The sequence below is a fragment of the Nylanderia fulva genome, unplaced genomic scaffold, assembly GCF_048542155.1.
Source record: "Nylanderia fulva isolate GAGA-0341 unplaced genomic scaffold, ASM4854215v1 Scaffold34, whole genome shotgun sequence".
NCBI lineage: Eukaryota > Metazoa > Arthropoda > Insecta > Hymenoptera > Formicidae > Nylanderia > Nylanderia fulva.
In genome coordinates this window covers 9,936-35,446 of record NW_028190411.1, presented here as the reverse complement: position 1 = coordinate 35,446, position 25,511 = coordinate 9,936, and the positions used below count along the sequence as shown (strand labels likewise).

The 25,511-nt window shown below is 33.9% G+C and overlaps 3 protein-coding genes and 1 long non-coding RNA gene across 5 annotated transcripts; 3 read left to right on the top strand and 1 right to left on the bottom strand.

The window, feature by feature from the left end:
* Nucleotides 1–154: 154 nt before the first annotated feature.
* Acn (apoptotic chromatin condensation inducer acinus) lies at nt 155–7,028 on the top strand. Its single transcript, XM_029302839.2, is given in 10 exon segments — nt 155–315; nt 692–1,380; nt 1,382–2,145; nt 2,814–2,901; nt 2,995–3,105; nt 3,177–3,375; nt 3,448–3,656; nt 3,732–3,956; nt 4,063–4,323; nt 4,591–7,028. Coding segments are annotated over 9 exon segments (2,664 nt in total). The 5' UTR covers nt 155–315; nt 692–693; the 3' UTR covers nt 4,711–7,028.
* On the bottom strand, nt 5,816–12,222 carry TM9SF2 (transmembrane 9 superfamily protein member 2). 2 transcript variants are annotated; one of them, XM_085485068.1, is made up of 15 exons: nt 11,824–12,222; nt 11,386–11,453; nt 11,185–11,278; nt 10,948–11,083; nt 10,346–10,467; nt 10,147–10,270; nt 9,908–10,047; nt 9,630–9,806; nt 8,704–8,860; nt 8,353–8,530; nt 8,091–8,250; nt 7,854–8,005; nt 7,681–7,792; nt 7,420–7,591; nt 5,816–7,353 (listed from the first exon to the last, which is right to left on the bottom strand). In XM_085485068.1, exons 1-15 carry the CDS (start codon nt 11,959–11,961, stop codon nt 7,286–7,288), a joined length of 1,998 nt encoding a protein of 665 aa, XP_085341194.1. In that variant the 5' UTR covers nt 11,962–12,222; the 3' UTR covers nt 5,816–7,285. The 2 variants fall into 2 exon arrangements, with proteins under 2 accessions (XP_085341194.1, XP_085341195.1); XM_085485069.1 differs by having other exon boundaries at nt 8,704–8,848.
* A 247-nt stretch (nt 12,223–12,469) lies between these two features.
* On the top strand, nt 12,470–22,407 carry kto (mediator complex subunit kohtalo). Its single transcript, XM_029302847.2, has 12 exons — nt 12,470–13,442; nt 13,673–14,406; nt 14,500–15,280; nt 15,610–15,935; nt 16,145–16,676; nt 16,765–17,358; nt 17,468–19,182; nt 19,281–19,709; nt 19,786–20,287; nt 20,452–20,717; nt 21,108–21,269; nt 21,355–22,407. Exons 1-12 carry the CDS (start codon nt 12,899–12,901, stop codon nt 21,568–21,570), a joined length of 6,801 nt encoding a protein of 2,266 aa, XP_029158680.2. The 5' UTR covers nt 12,470–12,898; the 3' UTR covers nt 21,571–22,407.
* Nucleotides 22,408–22,936: 529 nt separating this feature from the next.
* Nucleotides 22,937–24,139, top strand: LOC146722261 (uncharacterized). The gene is made up of 3 exons (XR_014925252.1): nt 22,937–23,212; nt 23,371–23,432; nt 24,028–24,139. It is a non-coding gene; the product is annotated as an uncharacterized LOC146722261 (long non-coding RNA).
* The last annotated feature ends 1,372 nt before the right edge of the window (nt 24,140–25,511 follow it).

Genomic DNA, 25,511 nt, shown 5'->3' with positions numbered 1-25,511 from the left:
GCACGAACGAAGGAATTGTTGAATAGCGTCGTCGGGATCAGAATTTCTTGTCGGCATATTTATGTGTCACCGAGGCTGCCGGCAGGGACACGAGGCCTTTAATTAAACTTACGGACGCAGCGCAGCGAGATCGAGTGAGTAAACGTCGCTGTCGCCAGTCATCGCCGTCGCTGAGAGAGAAGGCTCGCGCGCGAATTTACGCTGATAACCACAAACCGGGAATGCGTTAGAGATCGATCGACGAGTTCAAAGGAGACCTCGACCTTGGCTGACGGCAATGCGTACGAATTCCCGAGCACTGATCTGTAAAAGGAGGTGCGGAGATGATTGAAGTGACGATCCAAGTGATATAAGATCGTGATCTAATGATCCTGAACGTATATTTCCGCCAATCAGCATTAGATCGCGACGCGCGAAATTAATATGGAGGCAGACAAGCGTACATGTGTGTGTGTGTGTGTGTATGCATTTGACGCCTCAATTGATGATAAAACGCAAAACTTGTGACCATAGATAAATAATGTTTTATTATTAAGTTATATAAAAAATTAATATCAAGTCCACATCCTGATAGATTTCGCTTGAAAACATTGGTACAACTTGAAAATTGACATAGTTGATTAATTATTTTATTAATTATTAATGAAATATGCACATGATATATTATAATAATTTTGTTATTCTTCTATAGGTATGAGGCGCAAGAGTGAAAGAAATAAAGCGAAGGGATCTCCAGAGAAGAAAGTCGAGAAACCGACGAGGAAGTCGACACGTAGACGTAGTAAGAGATCGCCTTCTACTTCGCCCGAGCAGGATGCTTCGTTTGTCGAAGACGCGGCTAAAAGCACCGTACAACCTAAGGAAGTTGAGAAAGAGACAAGCGTACAGACGCGCCTACAAAGTAAAGAATTGGAGCAGATGCCGCATGGGCGCGAAGAGAAGGTCTCCTCTAGTGAGAGAGACACCAAGGTAGACTCACCAGAAGATGAGGAGGATAACGGCGGTTCCGTATGGAAAGTAGCGAGGGCTGATGCATCACCCGGAGAGATACAGAAGTTGAAGCTATGTAGGCAGCGCAACACATCAGAAGCATCATCAGATACAGCATCTTCGAGTAGGAGAAGTGTTAAGTCAAGTAGCAAGTGGCAAGAAAGTGGTGAGGGCGTTGCAGAGGAGGCTGACTCGGCGGACGAGCAACTGGTTTCTTGTACAAGAACCCTCAGTAGCATTGAACAGCCGAACGATCCCTCCTCTTCATACCCAGGTCAGGACTCCAACGAAGAGGTAAGTGATAGAAAGGAGATCCTGCCTGAAACCACTTCGGCCAACTTGTTGTCTGACGATAAACCAAACATAGATCAGCATGGTGAATCAAATGAAGGCAAATTGCGCTGCCGAAATCGTTGATAACGAACCTGGTAAGCCGGGTAGCACAACAACCACGCTGACTCCTAGTCCCGCAAACGGCGATGATCTTTGCGAGAAGCCCCCTGCTGTCGCTGTTACCGTTCAGGAAGAGAAGCCCGTGGAAGAGAAGCCCGTGGAAGAGAAGCCCGTGGAAGAGAAGCCCGTAGAAGAGAAGCCCGTGGAAGATAATGTCGGCGAAAAATCAACAGAAACATTCAGCCAAGAGAGTAACGTGGAAAATGAGACAGTTCATAGAGACACTAGTAGTGAGGATGAGGAGGATGATAAAGCGAAAACGCATCGTCCGGTGGACTCGTCATCCGATTCTAACGATGAGTCGCGCCCTCAAAGAAGTAGAACAAATAGCGACCGAACGTCTCCACGTGCGATCCGCAGAAAACATCGGAACAAATATAGAGATTCGTCTAATTCTGAGACACCCGATTCCGAAGACGAAACAGTTGACAGTAAACTCTCCAAACCGTATGTCGAAGAGGAAGAGGAGGAGGATGAAAAACCAAGTACAGAGTATTCACAAGAAAATGATAAAGAACGATCGGTATCGCCGGAAAGAACAAACTCTCACTCGAATAATGTAGATAAAATCGAGATTGAGCAGTGTGAAACTGTGCAGGATAAACCGGAAGAAAATACAACTGAAAAGTTGGAGCTAACTGCACCAGCCGGCATTCAAACGGTTGCTCATAGGCCCGTTAAAGTCAACTTGAAGAGATCATTGTAAGAATAATTATCCTTGCACAATGAATATTTTTCATCACAAAATTTCATTTGAAAAAGATGTGTAATTCATATAAATAGATGTTACTAAAAGTTTTGAATATACCGTTATTTGCAACATTCAATTTAACAGAGTGTATACTCCCGGGAAAAACTGCAAACCTAGTTTCTCACTATTTTTTTGTTTATTTTATTTTTATTTAGCACTTTAGAAATGTATGTTTAACATTTTGAGAACATATTTGAGTTTTTATTGAAATTGTTTGATTTTTTTACAATTTATTTTTAGTATCAAAAAGATCTTATATAAATTATAAATTTCATAGAAAACTGATAAATAAATTAGTACTCCTTATTTATTTAATAAATAATTTAAATAAATTAAATATTTATGAGTTTCTAATAAATTATTTTTTATTTTATATCTTTTTGTTTTATATTTTTATTTTTATCAAGGAATTGTCAAGAAATTTTTTTACAAAATTTGAGTAAACACTCTGGTCAAATAATATTTTGACATTTAATGATAATTGAAGAAATAATTTATTATTTCAATTTTTCTACATATGAATAAATGATATACAGATAGTTAAAAGATCACAATAATAGAACATTAATATATATAATTTTGTTGCAAATATAAGTTTGATCATTTTTATCTTTTTCAGTTCGGCAAGGATATTAGCTGAAAAGAATGAAGTCAAAAAAGAGGATGCTGATGCAAGCGTCGACAATGAGTCCAATAGTCAAAATAAGGTATATGATGTTTAACGCTTTATTAATGTTGTGAAACAATCTTTTTTATTTTACTTAATTAATATATTCTACTTGAATGATATATATTTTCAGGAAAACGGCAGCGAACAAGAACCGAAATGTGTGCCGAGGAAACGTCGATGGGGAACGGCACTTTCTACAGATACCGCACCTTCGTTCTCCATTTCGACTGATTCGCTCAAGGTAACTTTGTTTTATTATGCGTCTCACTTTCATTTTTAAATATCGAAATTTAATAATGATGATGTCGATAGGCGTTGGTACCGGGTGCGAAGCCATTATCTATCAACGAAGTTCGTCTGTCGAAGGATGACGACGAAGACAAAGATCGTCATAGAAGTAACGATAAACGGCACAATTCCAGTGACAGTACAAATGATAAAATAACGGACGAAAGCTTACAGAAGAATGGCACTGCTAAAAAGGGCAATGGAAAAACGGATAATCACATTGGTATGTAATTTATATTCGCAATTTGTTAGAATCGAAATGAAATCTTTACCTGAAATGTTTTTCCTTACGCAGCGACGAGGCGGAAAATATCGATCGTGAAGGAGATGCCGCATGTGAAATCGCCGAGTCCGCCAGCGTCTAAACCTACCAATATTCTTTTGATCAAGAATTTAGTTCGCCCTTTTACGTTAAATCAGATCAAGGAACTTCTTTCGCGTACTGGCACCATCGTGGAAAACGGATTCTGGATGGATCGAATTAAATCTAAATGCATTGTTGAAGTACGACTATAGAAAATACAAAATGTTATAATTACTATTGAACTATAGAGATCAATAATTATTTTGATATTACAGTATTCCAATGAGGATCAGGCCTTTGAGACGAGACAGGCGCTTCACGGAATTTCGTGGCCTATGTCAAATCCCAAGAAGCTTCACGTGGAATACGCCACAAAAGATGACATGGAGATTGCACGGGAATCATCCAAGGAACAACCAGTCGCTCGCAAAGCCGAACCACTATCGTCGGATCCATGGCAACAAGATTGGAGTCGCGATGAGAAGATTAACACAACTAAGGTAAGAACTTGTACAAATAAGGTAAAAACTTACAATATTACTCATGATACTGTTTAAAATATCGGAGCGTTTTCCATCAATTCAACGCGATATGTTCACACATTAGGTGACCGTAGTGAGAGAATGGGATTTAGGCAAAGAGGATGGTCAACAGCACATGAGGGAGAAGGAACGTGAGAAAAAGGAACACGACAAGAAGCGACGCGCGAGGAGTCGAAGCCCAGCATTGGACGCGCATTTATCGGCGCCGGCTCGCAAATTCAAGAAGAAGGAGGATGATCCGCCACCAGCCAAACTCCTGGACGATCTCTTTAGAAAGACAAAGGCGGTACCTTGCATATACTGGTTACCGCTTACGAATGAGCAGGTAGGTGAATTCAATGAACGTCAGAATTGTAACAAATAACAATGTAAATTAGTCTTTTCATTATGAAATATTTAAACGTTTATCGAAGTAGAGTTATAAATATAAAATAAGAAAATATTTTTGAAAATTTTTATATAATTTTACTATACTTCAACACACTTTCTTTTAAACACATTAATTGAATTTTTATTTCGAAAAACTTCGACTATCAAATGAATAAATAGATTAATACAATACTATTATAAAATTTTAAATAATTTTATGCAGATAGTCGTGAAGGAGGAAATGCGACGGCAGCACATGGCCGAACACGCGCGCAGACTAGAAGAGATGAGACGTGCTGACAGAAACAGGGATGGCCGGCGTCGACGTAGTCCAAGAAAATAGAAAAATGAATGTATCGTCGGCAACGTACCTTTCCTTTAACCTGATTTAACCTAAACCTAAACTTGATTTAGCTTTAATCAACTCATTCTATCCTCTAATCAGTCTTGTAGTTCTAAATCCCATTGTTTTTTTATATGTTACTTATCAGATATATTTTTTTTTATCAAGACAGAGAAAGAGAAAACTTCCAAGATGGTAAATTAACATTTGTTGCGTTTACATTCTGATTTTGTTTCCTAGTAAGGATGAAGACATCAATTTCAAGCATTTGTCTCGTAATAGTTTCCTTTGTGTTGTTTTCTTTCTTTATTTCGCTTCTATTCTATTTTGTTGTATTTCCTTCCTCAATTTGATTTCAAATCGCTTACAGATGATATTAATCGATATGCATGACTATCAAGAGTCCTTCCGATTCCTTTCCTCATGTATCAGAATTAAACCATACTTCTTACAGGTCAACATTTATCTATCCCACAGAGAGCCAATTATTAGATCAGACATGGTGTAGTGATACTGTGTAATGCATCGACCACGGCAGGTGACACTGATTTATCTCTACATCATATTAAGACCATATATGAGACATCTGCTCGCAGAATCCACATGAAACATTTTACAACGTGGGAAACTCTTCGAAGAAAATAGACAAGATACATTATCGAATGTGGAATAGACTTGACACTCATGATTGAGTAATTTTCGTTCCTTCGTTCTTTTCCCTTATTTCTTTTTTTACAAATCGAACATTGACAAATATAAACTTGAATGGATATGACGCAATCTGATTGGGAAACACTGTCGCTCGATCTGTAGAAGAACGTTGCTGTGAAAACGTCTCGAACATCATTTGATGGATGAAAAAGAAACTGTCTCCGCATTAAATATTTTTCTCCATAGTCTATTTCGATCTTCGCGAACTCGACAGCTACCAATCATTCAACTTTGGTAGTGACTACACTTGGAAATGTCGCGTCAGTGTTTTAATTGTGCGATAGACTAGCGCAGAACGAAGACATATATGTAAATATAACCGATATTCCATAGTGTGACACATGTAAAATTATTAATAAATCTTAAACAAAAAAAAGAGAATACACTACTAGGATATATAGAAATACATTTATCGCTTACTTTTTACAATACACCTATCGGAGACTTTGTTATTCATCTGTAGACGAAAAATTGAGAAGAACATGGATAAAAGCAAATACATTTATGCTTAAAACAAAGAACGCCTATTGTCTGTTATATTCATAAAATTGTATGTAATAAATTCCTATAACGAAAAATGTCTCGCAAAAATATAGCGCGGCGGATAAACATATTTGCAAAATATATAAAATTCAATAATTTTATTTGTATTTTTAATAACATTATTAAATGATAATGTTATTAAAATAAAATATTATTAAAGTGACAATATATATCGTTAAAGACGACCTAATGGAAGCTTTGTGGAAATTTGCATAACTTCAAAAAAAAATTTGCTGCTGCAGGTAAATAAATCTTTGCATTGTCAGAAAAATAAAATAATAATTTGGTAAAATGCTCGTTTTGTTAAATTGAAATGGGTATTCATAAAAATATATACATGTTAAATAATAAAATAGTCGAATAAACTAAAATTTTCACATTAAAATAACTTCGATATCTTTAATGTAATCAAAATAACCGGTAATGTAATTATTCTTCATTTATCTTCAGCCTGGAATATACCTGATGGTCACGAAAATACGCGAGGCTGGCCGTCTTTAACAATACTTCGTCGGTGTCAATGCTAACATTGTTCATTTACAAAATTTTAATACAGAAAGTATGCATATCGACTATTAAATATATATTACGGCTACGAATACTAGTGATAGCAAGAAGAAAAAAAAAAGACATAAAATTTAATTATTAGATTGGTTCTCAATTTGTACATTTATACTTGTGTGAATCTATATAATCTGAAAAACACATTTTATTCAATTGAATTGTACTTGACTTCTCTTATGTGTCTCACGATTAATACTTTTACCAATTTTTAATACAAAGAAATCGTTTTTCACATCTCCTTGTAATGATAAATGTATTAATAAACGATAAGTAATCCGATCAGATTTTATATAACACATCGAAGATTTAATGACAAGATATTAACCCAAAACACGTAATTGCACGAGTGTTTCGGAAACAAAGAAATAAAATAAAATATTTATACAATAGATAGTTTTTGTGAATATCTGAAACATACGTCATCAATATGTATGATGTATGTTAGACGCGTCGAGAAAATATTTCTGAAGAATGTCAGATAGTCGATAACGTGACATCGATGTGTATTCGAAAAAAAACTGTATTTTTTGTATTAATAAAATAAATTACATTTAATATTTATGGCAATATTTGGAATATGAGATATATCTCAACAATAACGACGTGAATAATAAATTCGCTCGTTATTATCGCAACGATTTTTGTTTTATAATGCCAATTTACATAATATCGACTATCGCTCATTCTCGTTTCAATCAGTTTCACACTAATTTTACCACATTCATCAAACAGGCATTGTTCTCGCCATCAGTTTTATTTAATCAACCTTCACAACACTATAAATCTTGCGCACAAACCAAAAACAGGCGAAGAAACCAATGGAACCTGAAAAAAAAAATTGTTTTCGTTTGTTTAAACATTATAGTTACATATATAATGAATAATACTCACCAGTCAAAAGGAAGAATAAGTAAACCATGATAAACGTATATCCGAAATATAAGAACGTAGAAATGGCGCCTTCAATATCTAATTTAGTAACAAAAAAATGTATACAATAAATTAACAAATAGACAGCAGTAAAACCGGATGTGAGAAAACTGCGCCACCACCAGTGATAGTCCTAAAAAAATTTCATTCACATTACATGATATTCAATAAAAGAAATTCAGTTGTCCTCATTATATACACACAAATACACATATTTTTTACCTCCGCGCAAAGATGGAAATAACAAAGTAGAATCGTCGTCTCGGAACACGTGATGACGAGTATAAGAAAAACCAAAAAGAGAAATCCGAACATATAATACACTTGACTGGACCTATAAAAAATGATTTATAAGAAAATGCTTATTAATAAAGATATATATTTGTAATACTTGCCAAAGAGAATTAAGTATGAAGAATAATTGTATAAATATGCAACCGAACGGCAAAACGCCACCCATTATGACACCAGGTACTGGTTGTGTGTAGAAATTTTGCTCTGGTATCTGTCGAGGGATCTGATTTGTTCGTACTGGATGTTCCAAAGCCTGCAACATTATTTGTAGAGTATATAGTTCTTACATTAAAATAACATTGAAGTATCATGTTAAAATAATATTAATCAACAATTACTCTTTTTTTAAAGCCAAAATAGGCGCCAATGAATGTTAAAGGTACTGATACTCCGAACCATAATGCCAGAAGCGCGATCAGAGTACTGAAAGGTACTGCAGCTGAACTTCCATTCACCCAGAATATCAAATTCATTATAAAGAATAAGCTGAATACGATTCTGGAAAAGAAAATATAATCTTGTAATATACATTTGTTTTAAATATAAAAAAAGAATTTTATTTATTTTAAATACAGCAAAATTAATAAATTTGTATGTTACCCAGGACTAAGCATAGATGTAAGTAACACGTTGGATTTCCATTTTTCTCCGCCAAAACTCTTATATATCCGGGCGGCTGCGTATCCCGCAGTGGTTCCCAAACAAACGTATAAAACCATTGCACAAGTCATTAGAGCACCTCTATTAGCAGGTGAGAGGAAACCCAAGCAAGCGAATGCTATAAAATTATGTTTATAATATAATTTTATATAGATAGAGATATATTTAATAGAGATAAAAGGAAAATAATTAATGTATGAGTTTAATCTAATTAGTATACATTAAATTTAAATTTTTTCGTAATCTAAAATAATCGTAAATTTAACACTTAATTATATAAATATGATTTACCTAGTGTAACTAACGTCATGAAGAATACTTGAACACCAGATCCCAGCAGAACTGAAAGCAACATTCCTTTACGTGGAGGGCGAAATACATCGCCATGTACTAATTTCCATCCAAATTCCTCTTGTGCATCCTCTCCTGATTCTATCTGGAAGTAGGCCTGCGTTATCACAACACAGACAAACAGATCATAATTTTGTAAAAGTGAAGAAAACGTTTTTGGTTACCTTCACCTTTTCATAAAATTATATTACATTGTTATATAAAAATTCAACTATGCTACTAAAGTTATTCAAAGTATTTCTTAGTATTATTAGTATAGAACATGCAATATTGAAATAATTGAATTATTAAATTAAAAGGATATATAATTCCATAAAATTAAATTTTCGAAAAATTAAACTTTTGTTACATAAATATAAAAATCGAACTACATTAATTTATAGGTATGCTTCATTTGATGTTACAAATATTTCAAATTATTTGATCAATTAGAATAAAATAAATTTTTTGTCTTGATTAGTCAATCAAATGTTTCGAAACATTTATAATGTTAAATGGAATATACTCAGCATATTTTTTAATAATGTTTAAAATTGTATTAAATATCTAGAAGCTTTCGTATACAAATATATGTAACCATATATATGTATGTATGTATGATATGGCTTATGTAGATAAAATTTAATAAAAAAAAGAAAAGATAGTTAATTTTCAATTTGTCTTTTTAATATATAATTTAATCAAGTAACATATTCTCAGTATTATATATTCATTTTATAATAAAATAAAAGGATGTGTAAAATATAGGAAAGATTATTTAAGTAGCTATGTTAAGTTAAAGCTATTTGAAAGTATTTATTAAACTAAAAAGAATATTTTAGCTAATTGAATAAAAAGCTATGTAAATTTAATTGATATATAAGTACCTGATTATATCGTGCGATATCTTTGTGCAGTGTGCGAAGCATTATCATAGCCACCATGCCGGAGAGGAACAGAACGATTATCAGTGAATTAAGAATACTAAACCACTGAATATTCGTATGTGGCATCGATTCCAAGATGTAATCCCATCTGGATGACCATTTGATTGTGTTATTTTTCTGAAATAATAACAAATATGATAAGAAATTGTGACAAATTTTACAAATTATTATTAAGATATTTTGTATTATTATACTATTTCGTTTTTATAAAAACTTACCACAAATTTAACAGAATATGTATATATCACTTGAAAATTTTGTCCAGCTGGGAGTTCATTGGCTGGTATCTCTAATGGTATTTGACTTTCACAATCAATTGTACCAGTATGCTTAATACTGTGAGGCACTACCTTTGCAGCTATAAAAAATATACTCATATGAATAATGCAATTTTCTTATTAATGCATAATTAACATTGCTGAAAATTAAACCAGTTTAGATTTAAAAAAATACTTACATATGATACGACCACCATTTTCCTTAAAAGATGAACCCCATTCTTCTGTAGCACCACTATGATAAGTTATAGTAAGATTCACATGATTGAACAAATAATAAGTTTTCGGTTTGTTGTATGGACCCTAACAACATACATAAAGAAATATTAAATTTAACTCATAATATTAAAAAAATTTAGTAACTGGTCCTATACTCACGTGTATAGTACAAGTATCTAGCTGAGATCTAGATTCTTTGGAATAGCAACCCATAGGGAAGCCAGTACTGCAATACTGTCGTTCATCTTCCAATTGATAACACCATGTTACTGGCATGTTATCTGACACATAAATAAAATTCCTTAAATTGAGTATTAATTTTTTTGTAAGTATACAAATAATCATTAAAATTATTGTATGGTAAATAAAATAATGGTAAAATTCCTTTCAGAAATATTATTTATATAATCTCTCAAAAAAATTTGTTAATCAATTACAATAGGGAAATAATAAAGCTAAATTAATATAAATAAGTAAACGATTTAATCAAATAACAATTCAATAATTTAAATGTATTATTTTTAAATGTATACATTAAAGCATAAAAGCTTAATATAATAAGCTTTGTTCACTTTTATCATTTGCCTTTTTTCTTTAAATTTTTTAAATAGATATATTATTACATAAATAATGTAATATCTTTTTGAGATATAATAAAATAGTATTACAGAAAATAATTGTAACTAAAAATATGCAAAGGTGAGTTTTTTAAATTGATGTCAAATACATCTTTAATTGCTCAAAACTTTTTGATACTTTACCAACAATCCAATGATGTTGATAATTGACTGCTATCCCTTTTCTTATTAACTGCAACTTCTTTTCAGACTTTTCGTCACCTCCTACATATGATTTCATACAAGTTTTGGCACACTTGACATCTTTCAAGAATTCCAACTAAAAAATACAATAATGTATTTTAATTGATTTTTTCAGAAACTAAGCATTAATAAAAAGATTATTCTTGGATCTTATATATACATATGTATTGCTTTTACCTTGTATAGAGACGGCCGTATACGTTCTCCAAATACAACTTGGCCTAAGTTTTCAACTGGGGATTGTTCATCTTCCACCGTGCAGAAGTCAAAACTAAATTACAATTTCGTAAAATATTAAAAAATGGTTACAAAGATTATATATTTTATGATAGAAAAAATAAAAAACACCTTACAATTAAATATTATAATATTACTTACTGATTATATTCATATGGTATGACATATTTCTCTGTATTTAGACGATTTACATACAATTTGATGTCAGACTGAAACAGGTTTAAATAGATAAATAATTTTATTAACTATATTATATAATATAAAATTTGGATGAAAATTAAAAAGTTAAATTCGAAACGTATATTAGAATTAAATTTTAATACATTGGTTAAATATAAGCATATCTAACAAAAATAGATTTAACAAATTTCAGCTCTGATATATGTAAATATATAATCATAAAGAGATGACACTTGTCTAATTTGTTATTGAAATATTTAATATAATGAAATCAATAAGATAAGAGATATAAAATTTAGTGCGTAAAAAAAAGATATGATATGCGTGCAAATGCACAAATGACATGGAATAAAATCTCTCGCGAGTCATAACCAACCGGTCGCAATTCCTGGTAAATACCTTGCAGGTCGAGGTAGTCTCGCCGGCCTTGCAGTAATTCACGGGCGCCAGTCCGGGCAAATAGAATGCCGAGACACCGTGAAATACACACAGCGTGTAAAGGATCGCTGTCGCCGTCGTCTTCGTCGTCGTTCTCATCGCCGTCGTCGTCGTCGTCGTCGACGCAATCGTTGTTCTTTTCTTAAAACAATTCCGCTGTCGCGTTCGCGTTTCTTGCGCAAAATATATGACTCTCCTACGTGAAAGCGTCCGATCGCATCATACACCGCGGCTTTTCTTCGTTTACAAGAGGGATTTATATACGCGAAACGTCGTCGCGAGGCACAACGCAAACGCGTATCACATCTCGAGCGCTGCCATGACACGTCATGAGGTGCGCGACGACAAGTATCCGTCTACTCGGTGACTAATAATCAGTCCTCGAACGCCCCCCCACCTCCAACATCCTTCAATCGGAATTGTTGTCAGTTTTGAATTTCGCGCCGTTTTTCGATTTGTCCGGACCAATCACGACGCTCGGCGCCTAGGAACTTTTACTAGACGGACCAATCGGAAGAAGGGTTGAGTATCTGTCACCGCAGCTGTCACACGTGTTTTTTTTTTTGACTCGACATACCCATCATGATACTCGATGATGTATGGACGAATCAAATCAGTGGATAGCAGCTGACAACAGCTGAAAATTTCTGAGATATATGTGTAAGCTATATGTATGTGAATAATTGTAGGGATAAAAAAAGTTAATGAGATAAATGCAATGTAAGCCTCGATTAGGGCTTCCATTGTGACAAACTTTGATCCTTCGATCATATGTCGGTGTAGCTAGATAATTGACAGCGATGCGGCGGTGATACAGTAATCTTGAAAGCGTCGGTATGTCGTCTAGAAACTCTCATTATAATCATGATGATGCGCACAAATGTAAATTTCGCAAGGTTGATTAATAAATCTTACGCGTATTTGCAATTTATTACACGCACTAAAGTCCCGTTTACTTAATTAACGCAACGACATATATATAATAATGTTCACAACTGTGTGCGTGCTCTAACGACCTTTTGGATCCAATTGTACTATGATGGGCATATTGTATGAGAAAAGGCCGCTGAAAAGACCGAGGCTAGGCCCACCAGACGTTTATCCGCAGGAGCCGAAGCAGAAGGAGGACGAGCTCTCCCTCACAAACGTCAAGCATGGTTTCACCACTATACCTCAGCTTGCGGATGAGTTTGGAACGGCCAGAAGTTCCAATGTCACTGCCGCCAAGGTTGGCGCGTATTTTAACGCGATCCTCGCCAAAAAAGAGGAACTCGCGACGATGCCCGACACTGGCAGGAAGAGACAGCAGATTAATCCCAAAGACAACTTTTGGCCAGTGACAGCTAGAACTAAGAACGGTATCGAAGCATGGTTTAAAGATCTGTCAGGCAGCAAGCCTCTGGTCGCTCTTGCGAAGAAAGCTCCAAACTTCAATAAAAAGGAGGAGATATTTATGATGCTCTGCGAATATCAAGTACCAATGCTAAGAGCAGCTTGGTTTATTAAGCTCAGTTCAGCTTATACAGTTGCAGTTTCAGAGGCCAAGCTAAAGAAACGTCAGCTGCCTGATCCAACTACAGGTGAAATACAATTTTATATCATATGTCAGATAATATATATGTCTAATAAATAAAAAAAAAAACAATAAAGAAATATATTGAAAAAACAGAGAATTATTAGCTAGGCAAATCATTTGTAAATCAATGGAATTATTTTAGATTATATACTTTTTAATCATAATTTAATATGAATTTGTATACAATTTTTTATTTATAATGAATATTAAACATGATTGTTTTTGTTCTTGCAGAGTGGACAGGTACCTTGATAAAATTTTTGAAAGACCAATTATCAAAACTGCAAGAGTACTATCATATGGGCAATCATGTAGCCAATACCAGTAACAATAGTAGTACAACAAACAATTCTTGCAACAGCAATGGAACTGTTGTGACAAATAATAGCAGTAATAACACTACTAGTAACAATAACAATGTTAATAATAATAATAACACGAGCAATAATAACAATTCTGTCAATAATCAACCACCAACACCTACTTCAAGCAGTCAGCCTGTAACAGGCAATACAATGAATGAAGAACATAAATTAGCGCTTAAACAATGGCACTATTGTGTACAGCTGGCTAAATACATGTTTGAGGAAGGCTTGCTAGATAGACAAGAGTTGTTACAATGGATCTTAGAATTATTAGATAAGATTAGATCTTCACCCTCGGAAGATGGTATACTAAAGCTCCTATTACCATTAGCTTTGCAATATTTAGAGGAGTTTATACAGTCTGAATTATTAGCCAGACGATTGGCATATTTGTGCTGTCGTAAATTAGCACACATGTGCAATAATATTGAAAGTAACAACAATCCTCAGAGTCCTTCCATTACTAAGAATGAAGTTAATGGCAGTAAGGACACTACTGTTGCTGTTCAAGGGCCATTAAATCCTTTGACAATTGCTTTCAATGATTATTTAACTTGTGCGCATCACAGAGATATAATTTACAGTTTATCTACTATAATACAGGTGAATAAAATGTGTTACTATTCTCCATGATACATATTAATATATATTAAATTGATTGTATTGCAGTAGTAAATAAAATTTATTCAATTTTAGGTGATAACCCTAGAGTGTCCTACATCATTAGTCTGGAATAGCGTTGGCGAGGGAAAGGCTCCATCAGTTTTGAATGGATCACCCTTAGATTATTTACCGTGTCCTCCTGCAGCTTTGCCATGTCCACCAGCGAGTTCCGGCAATCCTACAATGAAACAACTTAGAATCGCGCAAGAAAATATAAAAGCACGATCTCAAGCAGCGGAAGGTAGATGGTCGTGTGACAAATGGCAACAGAGCAGTGCTGGAACAACGACTACTAAAGTATTGGCTGCACTAGACGCTCTCGATCGACATAGTTTTGATAGAATGGATGCTTCTAATTCACTCGATACATTGTATGCAAAAATCTTTACACCACCGCTGAAAGATAACTGTAACGAACGTGACACAAAGACAGAATATAATCCACAACAGGATTCAGCAGTAGTTGAAATTTTGTGCGAATGGGCAGTAAGCGCCGAACGTTGGGGAGAACATAGAGCAATGGCGGTTGCTAAACTTCTTGAAAAAAGACAGAGTGAGGCTACTGGCGAGACAAATGATAATGATGACAAAGACAGTACGTGCAGTAATGGAAGTCCACCTGTACTTCCAATCTTTCAACCCTTGTTAATGAAATTTTTGGATGTGGACGCACCAGTATTAGATAATACTTCAGTTCAATCTAAGGCTCAGTTTACGAATTTAGTTCATCTGTTTTCGGAATTAATAAGGCACGATGTTTTCTCACATGATGCATACATGTGCACTCTTATTTCAAGAGGTGATCTTATACAAGGTAATATCAATATATATTTACTTATCTTAAAAACTTTATTTATATACTTTAGTCTGTTTATTTGCTTATGAGCATAAGAAAAATTATGTAAATTTACATTTTATAATTAAGAGATGTGCATTTCTCTTGTTAATATATTCAATATAAAATGCAATAAAATGTAAAAAAGATAGATTAAACATATTAATATATTCAAAGTATGTTTCAAAGATATCTTTTAGACACTAATATTAAGTGATAGGTATTTGTTCTATTTTATTATAAAATATTCTGGAAATTGATATTAAATATTTAATTAATTAAATTTAATTATTCTCTATCTTAACTAGGTCCAGTAGCTAGCAAACCTGGAACACCCAGTAACAGAGAACCAATTGATGAAGATAGTCTTTTTCCGGGTATAGATTTAAAACCAACTAAATTGGAAGTACCAGATCATGGACGTACTATGGACTATGATGATAGTAAAATTGATGATGATTTAGACAAATTATTACAGCATATTAAAGAGGATCAACAAAATAGCATGGATGCACCAGACAGCCCTAAAGAGGATGCATTGACTGGACATGGAGGCCATGAAAGTCTCGATTCAAAGATGCCATCGAGTCATAGCAGGCATTTATTGTACACTACCCATTTCCCTCTGCCACAAGTAATTTTTTTTATATTTTCTTCATCAAATAACTTCAGTGAATTGTTTAATTAAATTGCCGTCTCATATTTCTTATATGCTTGCTGAAATTGTTTTGGATATAAATTATATAGTACAAATATTTTTAAAACAATATTTTTAATAATATTAATATTATTAATGATATTAAAAATTCCTTCGCATAATTTATAAACATTTTATTGTTATAGGATGAAACATGTAGTCAGCATGACTGTAATCAGCGACATGTATTACTTTATGGTGTTGGACGTGTCAGAGATGAAGCCAGACATGTTGTGAAAAAAATGACGAAAGAAGTGTGTAAACTATTTGGCAAGAAATTTAGCATTGATGTTGCAGAAGGTGGTAAAGTGAAAAAACACTCTCGAAATGAATTTAATTTTGAAGCTGTCACTATGAAGTTTCAAAATCTAAGTTATTTTGATCAACATGTTGTGACGTGGCAATGTGCAACACAAGTTATAGAAATGCTTAACACATTTGCATTATCTGGTTCATCTTACTTACCAGTCCATGAACATGTAGCTTTTCTTTTTGATCTGATGGAACTGGCATTGAATATATATGGCCTAATCGACGTTTGTATACAAATTCTGAAAGAGTTACCAGAAGTAGAAGCCCAGTTGACAACTAGAAACAGTCAATTAGTTAGAAGTTATACCACAAATCTGAGTTTGTATGTGGTTGGTGTTTTAAGAAGATATCACTGTTGTTTATTATGTAAGTTTATTAATATCTATTTTCCATATATATATATATTTTTTTTTTTTAAATTATGCCATATATTTATTTTACATTTAAATTACAGTATCACCTGAACAGACGACAGCAGTGTTTGATTTATTATGCAAGGTAGTGAAGCATGTCTCAAATCCAAGTGATTGCAGTTCTGCTGAACGATGCGTATTAGCGCATTTGTATGACTTATATTCGACATGTTCCCTTCTGAAAACGAAATCACATGGAGTGGAGGCATTTAGTAATGCTTATCCAAAAATTCGTGCTGCTCTTTATAGTACGTTGCAACCAACGCCTTCAAGCCACGTTTATAATTCGCAATTTATGGTGGATGTCTTTACTAGTCCACGAAGAGGTGGAAAAATTGAGCCACAATGGGCAAGACAGTTGAATGAAACGCCGGCTAATCGTTACAGTTTTGTTTGCAATGCAATTGTTGCGGTTTGCAGCGAAACGGATAATGATAAACTCAATGATATTGCTATAACTTGTGCGGAATTAACTGCGTGTTGTAATGCTCTCAATGCTGAATGGTTGGGAGTACTTATAGCACTTTGTTGTTCCTCCAATAGTTCTGCTTTCTATATCGATGTATTAAATCAAGTTGATGTCCAAGATTTAAGTATACATAATTCTTTGGCTATATTTACATCAATTTTAATTGGTAAGTTATAAAAAGATTACATTTTGTGTGTAATTATTAAATGTGAGATATAATGGTATACTTATATATCTAGTACACTTTATAATTCAATGATTTATTATATTTACAGCAAGGCATTGTTTCTCTTTGGAAGATTTTGTTGTGCATATAGCATTACCATCATTAGTAAAAACTTGTAACGACGGGCGTGGCGATATTGATATCGAAGCAGAAGCGGGTGCACGTTTAACTTGTCATTTATTATTGAGACTCTTCAAAACTGTCGAATGTCCGCAGCCAGCTTTATACTCGGTTAGCACGAGTCCTCATCCACTTCCAAGTGGAAATACAAGGGGTTACAGTATAAAATTAAGCTGCGATAGGCACTTATTGGCTGCTGCACACAATAATATAAGAGTAGGACCAGTACTGGCAGTACTCAAAGCTATATTAGTCGTAGGAGATGCTACAGCCACCAAACAGCCCCCAAAGAAAGTTGATATACCTTTGAGCCATTCCAGTAAGGGAGGTGGCCCAGCCAGTGTTGGAGTTGGAGTCGGTGTGAGCGGTAGTGGACCTGGTGAATTATCTATCAGCCACATTTTAGGAACTAGTGATATCTTAGGCGGCGGTGATGATCTCGGTCTCGATCTGGCTATGTCTTCATCCAGTAGTAGCGCTGGCATGACAACGGAAAATGTGAAGGGATTTTCTGATTTCGCTCATCACGTTTTACGTCAGATTTGCAGTCAAGAATGGGTACTAGAGAGATGTTTACAAAATCCAGAAGAACTCTGTCATCAAGATATGCTGTTGGATAATATGTTGATACCACGACAGGCGCAAAAATTATTACATATGATTTGTTATCCTGAAACTCCAACTGAAGCTTTTATTGATCAGAAGACTCATATTACGAATATTTTGGAGAATCTGGAGCAGTGGAGCTTGAGAATGTCGTGGCTGGATTTACAACTTATGTATAAACAATTCGCACCAGGCTGCAACGATCTTTCTCAGTGGTTGGATACAGTCGCAAAAGCTGCAATTGACGTTTTTCAATTGAATAATACTTTGAGCAGCAAACCTGATAAAAGATCGGGTTCTATATGGCTAGTTGCTCCACTGGTTTCTAAGTTACCAAGTGCGGTACAAGGCCGAGTTCTTAAAGTAGCAGGACAGGTATTAGAATCTGGTAATTGGTCGAAAACAGCTGGTCGCGAGAGAGGCAGATCCAAATCGCCCTCCTTATTCAATCACCAGCCATTTTTATCATTAGTATTAACATGTTTGAAAGGACAAGACGATCAGAGAGAAGGCTTATTGACATCACTACATTCACAACTTTCACAGTTCCTGAATACCAGTAAAGAGGAGAAGCATATTGGCTCTGAAGATCCTAAAACCAGAGAAGTGTTGCAAGATGCATTGCAATTAAGATTCAGTCTCGTCGGAGGTGTTTTTGACACAATACAGAGAAATACGACTGCTACAACGGACTGGGCAATTTTATTAGTTCAATTGGTCAGCTATGGTGTTATAGATTTAAATAATAATGCAGAACTTTTTACCACCGTTATAGATATGCTAGCAACGCTAATCCACTCTACTTTAGTGTCAGATTCGCAGTCTGAAAAAGATGAGAATAAAAAACACTATCAAAACTTAATGAAAAAATTGAAGAAAGAATTGGGCGATAGAAATTCTCCAAGTATTCGTTTTGTTAGACAACTCCTACCTTTGCCGAAATTGGCTATGGAAGTCATCAATTGCGAACCAGTCGGATGTTTGACTGATACTAAAGGTAACAAGATTGCTGGATTCGATAGCATCGATAAAAAACAGGTATATTTATTTCACTGTTATCTTTGAATAAAAATATTTCTTTCTATATTATATAAAATTATATAATGTTCTTTTTTATGTGTTATATTTGAATTTAGGGATTGCAAGTATGTGATACTCAAAGAGTGTCGGCATGGGAGCTCTTAGAAGGTCATAAAAATCCTGCACCACTTTCTTGGGCTTGGTTTAGAGCTGTTCGGTTGGAACGTAAACCTCTTACGTATCAAAATGCGCACAAACTATTACGATATCATACACACAGTCAAATTCGTCCAGCCAGCTATTATTTGGATCCACCACCATTACCGCCGGAAGATTTAGAGCCGGATAAGAAAGAATCAGAACCTGGCAAAGCAGATACTCCAATGAGTATTGATTCACCAGGACGAGTTGGCGGTAGCGTGGGTAACGCTGGAGTGGGTAATGCTAGCACTAATGGTAAAGGGAAAGCTATGAAAAATAAACGACATAATAGACGTGCGAAAGGCGCTGCTACACCTACAACGCCCATATCACAGCAAATGCAGGTGAGTTTAACTATATATGATAATATAATATAAAATGAGTATTAAACTTAATATTTTTTTCTTTTATAATTAATAGCAACCACCTCAATTGCAACAAATGGCATTTGCTAATCAACAAGCTCCTGTTGCGCAACAACCTGGAATGTTTACTGGACAACCACCGCAGCCTCAACAACAATGGTATGGCAATCAACAGACTCACACACCAGCACAACAGTATGGATATGGACAACAATTGCCACCTACACCTGTTGGTGGTCCACGTTATGAGAGGCCAGGGATGAATAATCAGTCCAAGCAAGCTTTATCCAACATGCTACGCTTGCGATTACCGTCCACTCAATTCATGGGTTCGCAGCAGCAGCCACCGAATGCCACACCAGTCACTGGACCGGGTACATTCCAAGGAATCCAAGGAATGCAGAGGCAACAGTTTATTAGGCAACAGTTAAGAGCACAACATGGGGCACCTGGTATAAATCCACAACAGAGTATGTTTGCAGCACAGCAACAACAACAGCAGCAGCAGCAACAACAACAACAACAACAACAAGGATTATATGCTGGAATTCAACAAGGTGTGTATATATATATATATATATATATGTGATTTCACAGATCCATCAATCTAATATGTTGGTTTCACAAATATTTTCTTTAATAGTTAATATGGTTTAATAAAAAAAGTATGAAGTCTTCACAATTTCGGTCGAGCGTAGTTTAAAACAATTTTTCTTTACAGGTATGAATCAAAATTATGCAGGATATGGCGGCCAGCAAATGATACAACAGCAGCAGCAGCAACAGCAGCAGCAAACGCCACAGCAAACGCAGCAGCAACAGCAATTACTCCAACAGCAGCAGCAGCAACAACAACAAGGCATTCTGAATCAACAGCAAAATATGATGTTTAATCAACAGCAGCAAATGATGGCTCCACAGAGAGGACAAGAATATATGCCACAACAAAGAATGCAACCTGGTGCTGCAAGGCCGCCCTATTTACAGGTTCATAATAGTCGATATTGCGAAGTGATATAAAATAACCAACTCGAACATAAGATTTATTCGTTTTATTTATAATTTTTTTTAATTGATAATATTTTAAATTAAATCTAATGAGCATGTGAAAATTATTAATTGTTTTGAATGTTTTTATTAAAATGGAATTTACATAATTGTTAAGGTTTGAATCGATCATATTTGAATTGATATGTCTTTTCTATAATTTCTTAAACATATCAGCATAGCATTATTATCATTAAAAGATTACATACAGAAATTATAATATTACATAATATTATATAATATTATATATTCATAATACATACAGAAACTATATGCATTTATAAAAATTAATAAATACGTATTAAAAGAGATACATTATTACTGATTTAGGCGCCGAACGTAACAATGAATGCAATGGGACCAATGGGTGGAGGGGTTCAGAATCAACCTACTCCTCCTTATCGACAATCTGCTGGGAAGCCGGGTGCAGTTGGAGTGACAGGAGTAGGAGCGACCAATGTTAGCTTGCAGCAAAATCAACAGTTCCAGCAGGTACGCAATTTAAGACATAGCATCAGTAGCAGTACATTTCCAAAAAATTTGATGAATTATTGTTATTAATTTTTCTTACTTATAGCAACAAGTCATCAACCAACGCATGAGACAACAAATGTTGGCCATGCAACAACAGCAGCAAGCACAGCAGCAACAGCAGCAGGCTGCTCAACAGCAGCAGCAGCAACAGCAGGGTGGTGCTGGTGGCCAACAACCAACTCCTCAGCTTGTGACACATTTGCAGAGGCACTTGAGTCAACCACCACAACATTCCTATCAGCATCCGCCACCTTATTGAAAATTTAAAAATATTTTATATTCAGAATGTGCTAATTACATCAATGCATATAATTAAAATAGATCATTTTATTCCGAATTTTATGTTGCAAGCTGAATAGACAAATGACGCCTGCAATAGAATGCAAAAGAAGTGTAAATTCTCTAAAAAAATGTTTTTATCTGACTTGCTATAATCTTTTTTACTAGTTAATATTTTTTACATACTTGGATGCGATTATATTTATTAATTTCTTGATATAGAAAAATATCAAAATTATGAATCTTATATCAAACCTAATATCATGATTATTTTTGCTAATTGGCTGTTTCTACAATTATTATGGTATTTTTGATCATCACAAATTATTTTTAATTGAAAAATCAAATATATAAATAAGTACTTTATATTCTATGTATAGAAATTTATTTAGTATATATAAAAAATCATGTTTCAATGCGATTATTCAACATACATATATATTATTATTATTAAACATTATATATTGACTTGCTGATGCACTTTCGTTATCTAAAAAAAATTGTGAACAGATTTCTTTCTTTTATATAAAAGAAAATTCTCGTAAAATATATAAAATTATATAAAATCTCCAAAGAGAAAGCATACATATAAAGCAAAAATGAGGTGATAAATATCATAATAATTCAAGACCATGTGTATTATAACTGTATATCTCAAAAAGTAAACTTATTGTTATTGTTATATTTCATTTAAGTGTACTTGTATATCATATTTTTTACATATAGAATTGTATATTATAACATTAGTCTTCTCTTATGTATATTAATAATAAAAATAAGTGTATTTAATGAGAGTGCATTTAATAAAAACTCAGTAATAAAAAATTGTTCAATACTTCAAATTCACAGACATTAGAATCACATATAAATTAATATTTGTTTTTGTTATTCAAAAATGAATTTCAAAGAATTTTATATAAAATATATTAATATCCGCTGTAATATATGAATATCTTGTACAATTATTATTGCGATTAAATCGATAATTTATTTGTGTGCTCGCTTATTAAAAAAAATTATTTAAAAAATGTTATTTGATCAAAATAATTTTAACATGATCATAATATAATCACGCGCATACACAATGATATGTAAAATATATATGGAGATAAAACATGGGAGAAAGATATTGCGCTATTCTTTATTTTATTAAATATTTGAGTTTAATAAGCGATTTCTAGATCTAAATAATTGCAAGTGACATGTAATATATGTATATTTATTATAATGTACGGCTTGAGAATCGATTATATCGATTGAACGACGCTCAACTGTGATTGGTCCACTGGTTCAATCGAGACTATCGAGAGAAATCCTGCGATTCTCGAAAGTGAGGACTCCTCCATAACGGGCGCGATCGTGAAGATTTGTAGTCGTAACCTTCCGGGTGTTTTTCGTGATTATTAATGTCGAAAAGTGAGTTTTGCGCGCGATTCATTGTCGGGAGTGTTTCGTAATTGGAATATGCTGTCTGCAATACCCAAAGTACACCGATATCGCCGTTTCAGAAGTACTGGCAATCATCCTCCAAGTTTGAAGAAAGACATCTTGGCACATTCACGTTATTTTCTCGTCGAAGCAATAATGCAGCGAAGATGCAGCTGGTGCACAATCATTATTAGGTACGCAATCATTATTGGAGGCTAATATTATGATTTGAGTATCGTCAATTCACTACTTTGTGCTTACATGTTCAAAAGAAAACGCAATTAATGTTTCAGCAGGGCCTAATTTGGCTTGTAAATGTACGAATAAGTTTCGTAAGTCTGTAAATTGATAGTTTCAGAAGTACAGTGGCCTAGAAGACTCATCATCCAAGTATTGAAGTTCCAAACATTATAGGTATATATGGTCGATTTAGCGCCAAAAAATACTTCGGAGCGGTTGCGATTGATCAATCAGAACAAAGAAACGTTTACTTCTTTTGTTCTGATCGACAAATTAAACGTTCGCAACATTTCTAATGTCAATTTGATCGCATTCAACATTTTATATCATTTGATGCAGGTAACAAAGAAAGCATGAATAATGATATTGATAACAGATACGATATAGAGACAAAAATAGGTCAGATTAAAGTCGTCGCGCCATCTTTCTTGCATATACTTCTAATGGCTGCTTACGATGAAGTAAGAAGCACATCTATGTTATTTATGATTATGACTGGAGAATCGATTGTATCGATTGTACGACGCTTAACCGTGATTGGTTCGCTGCTTCCGATCGAGACTATCGAGAAAAATCTTGCGATTCTCGAAAGTTGAACCCCAGCCATTTTGCAACGGTCGCGATCGCGAAGAGTTGTAGTCGTACTTCTCCGAATGTTTTTTGGCGATTACCAGTGTCGAAAAGTGAATTTCGCGCGCGATTCACTGTCGGGAGTGTTTCGTAATGTGAATATGTTGTCTGCAATTCTGAAAGTGCATCGATATTTCAGAAGTACCAGCAATAATCATCCTCCAAGGACGAAGGAAGACCTTTTTGTACATTTACTCACGTTATTTTTACGCCGATGCAAAAATGCAGCGGAGATGCAACTGGTGCACAGCCATCATTAGGTATGCAATCGTAATTATACGCTAATATCATGATTTCAGTAATTTTTACTTTGTGCTCGAAAATGTATGAAAGAAAGCGCAATTAATATTTGAGCAGGAAATAATTTACTCTTGGGCATATACGAATAAGTTTTGTATACGTATATGGAGAGAATTTTCTCTTAAAATTTATCCTGAAAATCATGAACTGTGCGACAATATGATATTGGAAGAATCTTATTATAAGAGTTTCTCTGATTAATATTTACCACAAAAAATATTAATATGTACATAGTAAATTTTACTATGTACATATTAATATCTTTATTGTGGTAAATATTAAGCAGAGAAACTCTTATAAGATTCTTCCAATACCATATTGTCGCACGTTTATCATGATTTTCAGGGTAAATTCTAAGAGAAAAATGATAGTTTCAGAAGTACAATGGCCTATAAAAATTGCCGTCAAAAAATTGAAGTTATAAATATTATTATATATCGATCGATTTAGCGCCAAAAAATATTTTCAAGTAGTTGATTGATCGATCAGAACAAAGAAATGTTTGCTTCTTTTGTTCTGATGGAAAAATTAAACATATCAAAATAAATTTATAATAATTTGATCGCATTTAACATTTCGTGATGTATTTAACAAATAAGCATAATAATATTAAGAATACATGCAATATATATATATATATATATATATATATATATATATATATATGTATATATTCAATATATAAATATATTATATTAAAATGTTGCGTCATCTTTCTTACATTTAATTTTAATGATTGTTTGTAATGAAGTAAGAGACATTTATATTATTTACAGGTAACTGGAAAATCGATTGTATAAAGTTCAACTGTGATTGGATCGCCGCTTCGAGTAAATCTATCGAGAGAAATCCTGCGAGTCTCGAAAGTTAAATTGCAGACAGCAACGGGCGTCGTGTAAAATTGTGTAGTCGTTTCGCTCCGGAAATTTTCGCGCGATTATTAAAATTAAACAGTGAATTTCGCACGCGATTCACTGTCGGGAGTGTTTCAAAATTTCGTCGTAATGTGAAAGTGCTGTGTGAAATGTTTAAAATGTGTAAATTCTTAAATATATGGTCAATAGTGCGATTTTAAGTGTTAAGTGTAAAGTGCCATTTTTTGGGATTACCATGGATTACCGAGGATTACCGTGGATTGCATCGAAAAGTAAAAAGTAAAAAGCTAGTTATAAAATAAGGTTCATATAAAAAAATAGTAATTTCGTATATTCACAAGTCGATTAAAAACCGATACATGATCATTATCGCGATCTTATCAACAATCGATAATGTTAGGATTTTTCTCACTTGTTCCTAGAACAGTTGATAACTAAGAAAGTCGAT

Coding starts and splice junctions, on each gene's coding strand:
- TM9SF2 (XM_085485068.1), bottom strand. CDS start 11,961: ATGAGAACGACGACGAAGACGACGGCGACAGCGATCCTTTACACGCTG. Junction 8,251..8,352: donor ACATCTATGCTTAGTCCTGG/GTAACATACAAA, acceptor TTTCTTTTCCAG/AATCGTATTCAGCTTATTCT. Junction 7,354..7,419: donor CTTATTCTTCCTTTTGACTG/GTGAGTATTATT, acceptor TTTTTTTTTCAG/GTTCCATTGGTTTCTTCGCC.
- kto (XM_029302847.2), top strand. CDS start 12,899: ATGATGGGCATATTGTATGAGAAAAGGCCGCTGAAAAGACCGAGGCTA. Junction 14,407..14,499: donor GTTTATCTACTATAATACAG/GTGAATAAAATG, acceptor ATTCAATTTTAG/GTGATAACCCTAGAGTGTCC. Junction 19,710..19,785: donor CCATATCACAGCAAATGCAG/GTGAGTTTAACT, acceptor TATAATTAATAG/CAACCACCTCAATTGCAACA.